The following is an 11,694-nucleotide window of genomic DNA, read 5'->3' on the forward strand; positions in this document are numbered from 1 at the left end:
GATAATTAATTTTATTTCTTGTATTATCTTGAAACGATGCTTCCCAAAAATATGTAGGTAAAGTATCACATAAATTATTTATATTTGTATAATAATATCTTAATATTAAATCTAATGAAACAAACCAATTAATATAAAAAAACATATTGTTTTTCAAAATTTAGAAATTATATGTATCAAAAAAGAGTGTTGCATATTGCATATTGCTAATTGTACACATTTTTTTAAAAACAATTATATATTGCATAATTCTTTTTATAACAAAATTAGTTAACTATAAACTTCTATTTATTGCATTTACCATAAGAATGCTGCTTTTTGTCTTAACTTGTAAATTTCCACAAGAGGGCAGTAATTTTCAAATTATTAGCTAGTGATTCGAATTTAGTGGTGAACGGAATAAACAATTTCAGTATAGGCGAGCTTTATAAAATAATTTTGAACTCACAGCAAATCACAGTTTCAAAGAAACAAGATAAAAATAAAATAAAAAGTTTCTTATGGAAACCAAGCATACAATAGTTGCAGAAATAATTAGCAATTGATGATTTTTTTTTGCTATCAAGGAGGAGTTAACCTATTTCGTTGAAAGTTACAAATTTTATTTGAAGTATTCTCACAGAAATTACACGTTATCAAAGAATAATTTTAATCACTGCGAACGAGAATAAATCATAAATATGTTGAAGTTTTCGAGATTATTAGTAAATCATGTAAAAGCGCTGGCAACGCCTGCTCTGCTGAATAAAGCGGATCATTTGTCACAACAAACACGGGTAATTCCTCTTAATATTAGATATATAATTATTATTTACATTTATATTATTTGTATTCACGCACATTCTATAATTCTTAAGATTTTAACAAATTCTTCACGTGTTAATTTTTGCATGTATAGATTATATCTGATATACTTGCATTTATTTATTTGTTATCTTTGCAGAATACCTTTATTCTCAAAAGAAGAAATCCAGTTCCACTTTACAAAAAGAACTCCAAACCTCATCGCTTAAGATCAAGGCATTTTATCTATGATCTTGTTGAAGATACAAATGTAAAAAGAAAAAAGCCACTTGATTTGATTTTAACGGAATATGTATCGGGAATTGGCAATGTAGGTACTCGAATATCAATGCATCCAGAAGAAGCATATACAAAATTTTTATTACCAAAACGGGCAGTCTATGCCACGCCTGAGAACATTGAAAAATATACTAAATTAGCAACTGATCAAGGAGATGATACGCTGTTTAGTTCTGTCTCGGTAGAGAAAACAATAAAGTATCTGTCGCGAAAGCGGATTTCCATTGTGATGTCAAAAGATGTACCATGGACATTGGAGAAATGGCATGTAAAAGCAAGTTTCCGCAAAGCTGGTATTCATGTACCTGAAGATGCTATAACAATGCCCGAGAAAACGATATCTGGGCCAAACATGGATTTCGAAGGAAAACAATTTTATGTGACTCTCACAATCAATAATCGCGAACAAGTGAAGGTGAGATGTTGTCTGCATCATTGGACACCGGATAAGAGCGCACAGGTTTATGTCAAGGAATTCTGGAAACTGCCAAGCGAGCCAATATTTCCCGAGGATAAGCCGATATTAGACTCGATGCCTCCCTCCTGGATAGAAAAGCAGAAGACTGTGTGATCTGTAGTATATTATATTATAAATAAATGTTTTTAAACAGAGAAATACAAGTGAATATATGTTTTCTTAAAAACTCCCAGTTTAGATCTTGAATCTTTTGTAATCATTGTTTCATAATTATTATCTTCTCATACAATGTGATGAGGATCTTCCAATAATTTATATATACTATTCTAATTTTCGGAGTCTAGTAAGTACTTTCATATATACTCCCATGTACGACTATACTTCTTAGAATCAATAATTTGACTCTGTTATACCTTCACTATGATTGTAGAAGGAGAACATGTCTATTTTTAGAAACTGATAACCTGGAAATTTATGAAATTGGAAAGCTGCATATCTCATAAATGATAATTAAGCATGGGCGAGAGACACTTTCTGTGGGACGAGATTACGGAGGGATTGATTCTAACGAGGCATATGAAAATTTTATAAATTTATTTTAATATGTATTTAAACTCTCGTTTAACTTTCTTTTAAGTTTTTTTTTTTACTTCTTACACATAATATAAGATTTATTTGAATGTAATCTATTGCAGTGTAATAAAGGCGGAGGATGAACAAATTAAGCGACGAAAGAAGCAAGTTACTGACATCCCTACATCAGAGATTTATTGTCCGCATGCGTATTTGATTTTGAACTATCGGGAAACATTAAATGATAGTGAAAAGGTGAAAACCAGAACATAACAATTCTTTACTGATTTCATCAAGCAAAAAGAATACTGTACTTGCTATCTTTACTTTTTGTAGATCAAATTTCGGAAGCATTATCTAAGAAAAGTGACGCCAGACGAGCCAGATATTATTATTCTGCAAGACATCAAAGATCTCGTGCTATTCCTTCTCGTGACGCCTATCAGTCCACAATTTATAAACTTTCTGCATTTGCCAGCAACAGATCAATTTCTCCGAGCGCTGATTATCTACTTTCAACGCTTTGTGGAGATATGGGAAGACTTGGTACAAGAGCGAGCAGCTACTATGAAGAAGGCACCGAATCCACTGGAGCGTGGCCATAGGTCTCGATACGCCGAGGAATTGCGAGCTCTGCGTTGTGTCTTAGGTAGAGAGTACTGTGACTTGTTGTTAGGTTGTCGAGATGGGCCCCGTTATCATCACATGATGAGCGGCAGGAAACGCGCAATCACACAATCGCAGGGTGAGAAAGACCTGCGGATCTACGAGCCGTTGATCAGCGTAGCTCATCGGGTTGTGTGGATAGCATTACAGCGGAAACATTATACTTTGATCGGTACGGCGAAAAACATCCTAAACATCACCTAAACATCATGAATATCGTACATTATTGGATGATATTAACATCATATTGTAAATTCTATATCGTTGAAATGCTGATATACAAAATTTACGAGATGATTTGAGATTTGATCATCGTATCGCTGATTGTCGTTCCACAGAATTGGAGCTGCACAGGCTGCTCCGAACCGAGGCGTATAACACTGCGCAAAGACAAAGCGGCAGTCGGATGATTTTGGATATGCTAGAGGATGATATCCGTATACTACACGGTCCCAAAACGATCTGGAAAAGTCGAAAATTACTGAGAAACTCTCCCTTACCTCACGAACTGATGTACACGGATTGCGACTATCGTCTTCTATTGTTAGGTGAAATATGCTATTTACAGAAATGATATAGAATTTATACTTCATTGCGATTCATGTAAGATAATATAAATTTATATTTATATATTTTATTTATATATTAATATTTATATAAGATATAAATAAATTACTTATAAATTATAATATAAAATATATAGAAATAAATTTGATATAATATATATGTATAATATTATGAGAAAATTTCTATGAATTTGTATAAGAAAAATAGCATGTCCATCTTAGGAGGATTTCGATCGACGAAGATTATATATAAACAAAAATTAAATTGATTGGAATTTAATAAAAATCAGATTTATTAAATTATGACATATTGTCAAGGATAGGTGTATATTCTATGGAAAAATATTATATTATATATAAAAATATTATATATTATACTGTTTGTACTTCCACTTAAAGGGATGATAGATATCGATCTGCACCATCCGAAAATCGCCTATCTGAAAAACGTTCTTCTTGTCGAGGAAGAGATGCTATCTCAATTGGGAATTAAAGTAGGCATACTGGGTCGCAATCGCTCGGAGTTCGACATAATGTTAATGCCGTACGAACCGGAAGAACCAGCGAAAATTGATTTGTTTGATAAAAGATTATTGGAGACACGAAAGAGTATCTTTGTGGCTAAAATCTTGGTAAGCATCTTATCTCTGTAACACAGAAATGCAAAAATCTCGATTGAATACGCAATGAATTGAACATCTCTGTTTCACGATTACAAAGGAACCAATTGAAGATATCGAAAGTCTACCCGAATTAATTGAAGAATTTCCAGTCAGAGAAATTAAGGTGAACAAGAAATATGATAAAATTCGCGAAAAAGCCCGAATAAAATGGATACTTCGAGAGATGAAACGACGTGAACGCAGAATTATCGACACTTACTCCATAGCAACAACTATAGATTGAATATTCAGGATAAAATTCCCCTTTGTATATGGTATAACAAAAATATTGCAAAAAACTAAAACGGTATTTATATATTAATAAATGATAAATATTATAGATTCGAATATCGATACTGAAATTAATGAATATAATATTTTCAGTTCTTTCGATATGAAAATGAAAAGCTGTTTCATTATGTAGTTTGTTATATCAGTCGATATAAGCTGCATTATCATTAGGACATGAATTATAAGGATGGATATAAACGGAACGCTATAACACAATATAAAAAATATGCTTATTATAATTGGTAATGCCTAATCAAGAGTAATAATGCTGATATTTTACAAGAAGGTTTACACATGTAGGTACATTTCAAGCAATGCACTTGCGTTACGATTAAATTCGGCATTGTCCTGTCCATAAATAATTATTATACCTAATCACTACCACTATATACGTAGTAACAATACATACGACGTTAATTTTTAATTCCCAAAATGGATCAATTTGCAAATTATTCTGTTTCCGTTTGAATCTATGATCAACTCGCTGTCCGCGTTTTTTGTAATCGTTCACATTCAGCTAAATGTTCATTAAAGTGCGCTTTGCTCTAATATGACTCGTTGAATAAATAACACGCATTATATTGCAACATAAAAGAAAATAAAAGAAAAAGAGGTCTCAATGTTTGGCACAGCAATTTTGATAATAAAAACCAGATTTTTATAAATATCAGCCAGTCATCGCGCGTACACTTTTTCGCAGAACGAATATCGTTTCAAGTGCTGTTTCATCGATAGCTAAATTACATAACGTATGACAGTTTGCCGACTTTATTACGATATGTATTAAGATTACGACTCACAGTATATCTGCATATCGCGTATCCATTTCATATTACTACTATTACACGCGGAATTATAACAATGTACTGTTGTGCACGTGTGTGGTAGTTTAGAAGTCAAATGGCAGTAAACAATTTAGCCATTCTCATGCGTTATCGCGTTATCTAGTTTTACTTTAAGAATCTGCCTTTATAACCCGTTGTAGAAAAAAAAAGAAAAAGGTTTTCTCACGATATAATCATTGGAGAAGTGCTTTCTTGAGAAATATATACGATAACATTTTTTTACTCAACTAGTACATTGCGTGTCATCTTCTCATTGTAAGGCTGCAAAGCATGTTGCACATTCGGTAACAATGTTAAAAAATGAAAAATTTTTCGGCACTTTTCGCTAATTTTCATTTCACTTAAATATTAGATCTATTCTATCGTCGCTGAACATTTGTCTACATGAATATAATACAGAATGACGTAATATTGATTACGCATTTATTAATAATATAATGTTATTCAATAAATGTGATCATTTAAGCTGTGTTACTGCGGTGATCAGATGAAAAGAAAATGGGATTATATACACTACATGTTACATATATTTATGTAGACATATGTATGTTTCTTTATAAATTCAGTCATGTTCCTATAGACGTATTCTCTATGCACAAGGTTTTGCAATGAAAATTAAATTGTGGAAAAATGTATTTTATTTAAATAAAGTTCAGATAATATTTTCAAAGGATGATACTGCACAAGATGTATATCCTAATTTCATCATTTTTTTTCATGAGCTATAAATGTTCGCCATTGAAAAAATAATGCAAATACCAATCTTTTTTACATTCTGCAAATTAAAGAATAATTTTACTATGACAATTTGCTCTACTATAATGAGAATATATATATATATATTATATATATATATATATATGTATATATATATATATATATATATATATATATATATATATATATATATATACAAAGTTATATATGAACACCGAATATCTTTTTCTCAAATGTTATGTCATTTTACTTCAATTATTTTGCACTTTAATTTGTAGCTAAATACTAGTTTGTAAACCAGAATACGTTTTTCGCAGTTTTTATATGGTATAATCGATAACAGATAAAATCATTACAAATCAGTCGTAAAAATATCTTTGTACCTATTATTTGAGTAATCAATAATTAGCTAGACATTACATGTAGTTCAATAAATATGGGAGCTATTAATAATGCAATTTAGATAATTTCTGCTGTTTTAATAAAAACAAGCCGTGTATAAAAATGAAAACTATGCATTTAGCTCGCGTAGTTGGAATCTGATTTTGAATCATTTACGTAAATCATACATTCACTTCCTTTCGTTCTATCTCATTTCTTCTGAAATGATCGCATGTATTTAATTGCAGCTATAACAATTTTTCTAAGCAAATTCGTCAAGTGCAAGTCAAAACGTCTGCAAATAAGCTACAAGTATATTGCATGTAATATAACGATGACGCAGAATGTCCGTGATTATTTGTCAAAAAGGATGGAATTCTCAGTTTTTTGTTCTTTTTTTTATACATTGCTACTCGTTTGACATAAACCTACCTGTGATATTGTACCCGATGCTGTTTATATTAAATTCATAAATTTGCTATTGGTTTTTTTTATTCTTTTCTTTTTTTCTTTTGTTACTTTCTGTATGTCAATCCCTGCCATTATCTCGGACTTGCGTGGCTACGTAATAACAGTCTATAACGCAATCTTACGTTTAGCAGCACAGACACAAACAGTATTTTTTTTTCTACGTTACAAGGAACACGCACGAATTCCTTTCCGAAAATTATTATGTTAGGATTGGTGGGGCTACGAGGCAATGTCCGACATAAGCTGGGCGAGCAAAGCCGGCTCTAAAAGTCCATGCGTCTGCCCCATCCTCTCCAAGTTTCGTACATCTTTATCAACTTCTTCCAAAGCCCGTTGCAATTCCTCCTCCTCTTCTCTCGATGGCTCGTAATCTCCATTTCTACCCTCTACAAATCAAAATATCTCTTACAATTACATTGCCTTGTAAAACAAATGAATAACAAATTTTATAAAATTGAGATATGCAAAATGTGGAATACGAAAGATATAGAAATTACCGATGAATAAGTCATTAAAAGCATCCGGGGGTAAGTTGTTGAGCACATTGCCAAAATCATGCTCGGCGGAATCCAAGGAAGCGAATACTTCGTTATCTCCAAGCTCGACTTTGAGTCCTCCGGTCAGACCGAGAGAGCCCAATCCTAATCCTAGATTCAAGTTGGACGAATTTGAACTTCCTTGCGGAACATTCAAATTGTTCAACAGCTTGGTATGGTTTTCACAATTTATTTGGCTCATATAATGACTTTCCTCATGCATCAACGCAGCACTCTTAGTAGTCTCTATCTTACTCGAAGGCGGCCGTTTGCGCTTCTTCGGCTTAGACTTGGGCTTAGGCTTCGCCAGAATAGTGGGGGAGACTGGTTTTTTACGAGCTTTCTTTGGTTTAGATTCTTGGATTTTACGATGATAATTGTCCCTTTTCCTCGCATGTTCCGGACAGAGAGGTAATTCGTGCGCGACATCAAACACAGGAACACAACACTGTGTGTTGTCACTAAACTTGGCAGTGCAATGCTCAAATAAAAGCTGATCTCCATTTAACATAATGTGGCGGGAACAATGCCGGGTGCAAGGCAGAGATGTCTGTTGGCATCCTTCCGCCCCGCATGGCCCGCCGACCAATAGGGGTCCGTCGAGTACCTTGCTAGTACTTGGAGAGTCGCTCAAAGCTCGCGCAGTAGAAGCGGGATCTTTGGAAGCGGCCTCCAGTAAACATTTAACTCTGTGCCGCAGCACAGCCTCAGCGTCAGCTCCGTCGATACGCAACTGAAGTAATTGTCGTTGTAATTGCGAGCGCACCTGAGACAGTCGAGCCGCGCGATTCAGCGTCGTCATAGACTCGCCGGAAAACCAATGATGCTGATAGATCGTCATCTCATCTCCACTCGAATCGCTGTCGGATATCTCATCCCCGGCTTTCGGATAATACAACAGAGTATGGTCCCGGCTTTGCCTCCTGGATCTTAATCTTCGCAAATTCTCGATGTGTCGTTGCTTACGCTGAACTAATTTAGAAAATTTGTGATCCAGGTTTTCTCCAATGCCGTCCTCGACTCTCGTCTCTGCTGTGGCATTGGTCTTATAGCTCGCGGCTGGCACAGGCGCTACCCGTATCCTCTGTTTCACGTATTTCCCCTTTGACCTATTGTTCTTACAACTTTGCATCGTTTCGGAACTCGTAGGTGGAACCACCGTGGCATTTCTCCCAGCCGCCGTGGCAAATGGTTCCGGTTCACTAAAAATGTACGGATCAACATCTTGATGTGCCTCGGTTTTCAGCAGAGCCTTCAAGCGGTCCGAAAACTTCAATTTATTGTCCATGTTTGAGTTTTCGGAAATAGGGACCTTCATTGATTGCTGCTTCTGCCCAGATCCGTTCCACCTGCATTCTCAAATCCTCCAATCAACTTTATTCCTATCTAGATAAAACTTAGTTCACGCTATGTGCTAGAATCCAAGAGTAAAATCATCAATTAAGAATATAATACTGAGACTGTAAGTTAAAAAAAAAAATGTTTTATCGTATATCACAGATTTTTGCTATTATCGAGTTTATCAATAAGTAAAAGAATAAAAAGATCCAAGTGTATTCACGTGAACATTATATTCAAGAGAAACTATTATTGTATACTATAATAAATTAAAAACTAAATTGTATGATACATTGCTTATATCAGAAAATATCCGTTTGTTATACGTTTAACATATATCTTTTCCTAAACACATATGTACAGTCAAATAAGTCAATAAGTCATGGAATTTGCAATAATTAAGCTGATAGAAGGCTCGCAAGACCTTCTCATTGTGTCAGACCTACCGACTACAGAGATAATACTTGAACTGCGTGCGTGTCAACAGCGTTTGACACTACTCATGTCTACACACTCCGTTTATAAATAATGTGACGCGTGACAGCGGACGCGCGAGTTTCTTGATTCGAGCAGCAAGCGTGAACTTAGTCCATTGCTAGATTAGGACAAAAACGATCCTTGCCTCGCATAGTAGTCTACACCAAGCATGCCCTACACATGTCCAAGCAACTGCTGCTGCTTCTGCTGTTGCTGCGTCGTGGTCGTTGTTGTCGTCGCGCGTCGGGCGGACGTCGGGTCGGTGCGCACTGCCGTAGTGGCGGGTTTCGACGATCCCGCGGCCAGGAACAGATCCATATCACCGGAGCGCGATCTCCCCGCCGTTGGCATAGGCGCGCGCTCGACGATCCTGTCTGCCTGCTTGTTTGCCTGCGTCTTCTTGGTTAGGTTCGCTCACGTCACGTCGAGGCGCGGCGGGACACGGTGTGCGGGATGCGGCGCGGTCTCAACGACGCGGCCGAAAGCGCACCTGGGCCGAGTCTCGCGGCATAACGTCCGGGATGGCTCGCAGAATTATGATCACCTCGCGTTCGTGGGCGATCCTGCCACCAGCTCGTTCTTGACACAGGGGCCGTAGAACCACGGAGGTGAGGTTGGGATGACACTGGATGATCGTTTCCGGACAAAGGCGACGATGTTGAGGCGACGTCCTGCAGGATCGGTTACGGCGCGAGCTTCCTCCCTTCGTGCGCGGACTCGCTCACCACGGACGACACACTCGAAGCGGTCTCACGCGCAAAATTTCGACGTTCGTCGATAATAACATTAGAAAGACATGTCAGGCGTGCGGGGGCAGCAAAATGGCGGTCACGGCGCGACACGGCGCGTGCCAGTCCCACGATTCGGCGAGAAATCCCCCGAATTCGCGAACGATTTCTCTCGATTCGCGTTCTCGTCAGCGCGTCCGGCTGTCAAATTAACTTCGGACGATGTCACGGACAGGTCGCGCGACCGACAAGAGGCCACACCACGTGGCCGCAAAAGGATCGTTCTGAGTTTTTCCTTGGAACGACATAACCTGTACGCCAAGACAATTCGACTCCGCGCACGCAACGATTTCTCTCAGCGTTTGTATTTAGCGTTTCTTTGAAAATTCTTAGAAAGTTAGAAGAAGAGTTGCAAGGAGATCGGTGCGAACCAATTCATTAGCCTCTCGGGCTTTTTATCGCGCGAGCGGTCCGACTTTCGAAAATCGCTACTTCCGGGACTTCTCACTCGCTTGCGCGAAGCAGCCTAATGATGAACTAGCGGTAACCGCGACGGATGACTCATCCAACTATGTGTAATATTACTTCATGCCTAAGGAAATATATGCCCGAGACTTGTAATATGTTCATTTTTATTCTTTTTACAGCTAGCTTCGTACACTTTTTATCTCGTCTCCCTCTCCTCCACCCTTCCTCAACGTCTAATTACATATCTATTTTATTTTAAGTGCAAAAAATGTAACGCAAATAGAACGCAATAGATCTAATATGTTTGTTCTTTGTAGTTGAACTTTTTATACTTTATACAAACCTCTCCGTTTGCCTTTAACGTCTTGCCTATTTGCGCAAAAAGTATAACGTATGTAGCTACAAAGAAAACTTATTTTTATCGCTGCATAAATTGCATTAACAAAAACGTTTTCGTCTAACTTGATTCGATTCGAATCAGGAAATCGAATACGAATAATGAATATTAAATCAATCTAATGTTATACATTCATTAAGCACTAATTAGAACTAATTAGAACTTCTTACAACGATATTATTTTGCTTACGCAAAAATCTGCGTAATAAGAAATCCTTTTTCTTTATCTTCTGACCTCATCATCCAGGAAAAAAAAACGATTCGCGCGAGATTTAATTATTTAAACATAATCACGTGATTCACGTTCAAATGTAATAGTCATCCGGTATAATTATCGTAATTACAAATCGTTTTTTCATACAGTTTAATAAGATTAGGATTAAAAGAAATATTAGCGAAATATAGCGAAATCTGAAAGCCTCTTTTTTACTTTTCTCTTGAAAAATATTCGTCGCATAATTCACTAATATTAAAATTTATAGTTTTCGTGGATGAAAGTTTGATTGCAACAGAAATAAATATACAGAAATTATATAATTCTGCTATTAATTTTATTAAAATTTACAAAATGAATAAATCAAAACACACTTCAGGCTCACGGAAATATGAAGTTGGCAAAGCGGTTCAAAAAAAAGTTGATAAGATCGAGTATTTTCAAATATAATGCGATTGCTATTGAATTAAAAAGAACTTAAAAATCAATAACTTACAAAAAGGTTAAATATATCATCCACCTGTTGCATAAATCGATAATATTCAAGATTTTTCATCGCCGAATTAAAAATTTGTAAATCCAATATATAAAAAAAGTGCCCCAATAAACGATATATTCATAAACAATATTTTATGTACACATTATATAATTTATTATACCGCCATTATATTATTTATAAAAATTTATGGAAGTTACATAAAGAGAGAAAGAAAGAAAAATGTTAAATTACGTAATTTCTTTGTACAATTTGCTAAAAATTCTTTGCATTATTGTGTAAAAAATACATGGAATTCTGTAAAATTGTGTGTGCAATTTACATTGCCGAAATTTTTTTTATTAGGAGAAACAGAAATTAAATTGGA

The 11,694-nt window shown here is 35.7% G+C and overlaps 3 protein-coding genes and 1 long non-coding RNA gene across 4 annotated transcripts; 2 read left to right on the forward strand and 2 right to left on the reverse strand.

Moving 5' to 3' along the window:
* The first annotated feature begins 296 nt into the window (after positions 1 to 296).
* On the forward strand, positions 297 to 1,704 carry mRpL9 (mitochondrial ribosomal protein L9). The gene is made up of 2 exons (XM_011649501.3): positions 297 to 776; positions 944 to 1,704. The coding sequence occupies exons 1-2, from the start codon at positions 681 to 683 to the stop codon at positions 1,652 to 1,654; spliced, it is 807 nt and encodes a 268-aa protein (XP_011647803.2). The 5' UTR covers positions 297 to 680; the 3' UTR covers positions 1,655 to 1,704.
* Positions 1,147 to 3,163, reverse strand: LOC148936982 (uncharacterized). The gene is made up of 2 exons (XR_016138873.1): positions 3,031 to 3,163; positions 1,147 to 2,940 (listed from the first exon to the last, which is right to left on the reverse strand). It is a non-coding gene; the product is annotated as an uncharacterized LOC148936982 (long non-coding RNA).
* On the forward strand, positions 1,718 to 5,777 carry LOC105433972 (protein phosphatase 1 regulatory subunit 36). The gene is made up of 7 exons (XM_011649499.3): positions 1,718 to 2,073; positions 2,197 to 2,329; positions 2,411 to 2,912; positions 3,079 to 3,288; positions 3,706 to 3,938; positions 4,027 to 4,275; positions 4,353 to 5,777. The coding sequence occupies exons 1-6, from the start codon at positions 2,018 to 2,020 to the stop codon at positions 4,210 to 4,212; spliced, it is 1,320 nt and encodes a 439-aa protein (XP_011647801.2). The 5' UTR covers positions 1,718 to 2,017; the 3' UTR covers positions 4,213 to 4,275; positions 4,353 to 5,777.
* Positions 4,478 to 11,545, reverse strand: l(3)L1231 (zf-C3Hc3H domain-containing lethal (3) L1231). The gene is made up of 3 exons (XM_011649506.2): positions 9,170 to 11,545; positions 7,171 to 8,558; positions 4,478 to 7,059 (listed from the first exon to the last, which is right to left on the reverse strand). The coding sequence occupies exons 1-3, from the start codon at positions 9,193 to 9,195 to the stop codon at positions 6,893 to 6,895; spliced, it is 1,581 nt and encodes a 526-aa protein (XP_011647808.2). The 5' UTR covers positions 9,196 to 11,545; the 3' UTR covers positions 4,478 to 6,892.
* Between the last annotated feature and the right edge of the window lie 149 nt (positions 11,546 to 11,694).

The sequence above is a fragment of the Pogonomyrmex barbatus genome, unplaced genomic scaffold, assembly GCF_055798465.1.
Source record: "Pogonomyrmex barbatus isolate J1 unplaced genomic scaffold, ASM5579846v1 scaffold18, whole genome shotgun sequence".
NCBI lineage: Eukaryota > Metazoa > Arthropoda > Insecta > Hymenoptera > Formicidae > Pogonomyrmex > Pogonomyrmex barbatus.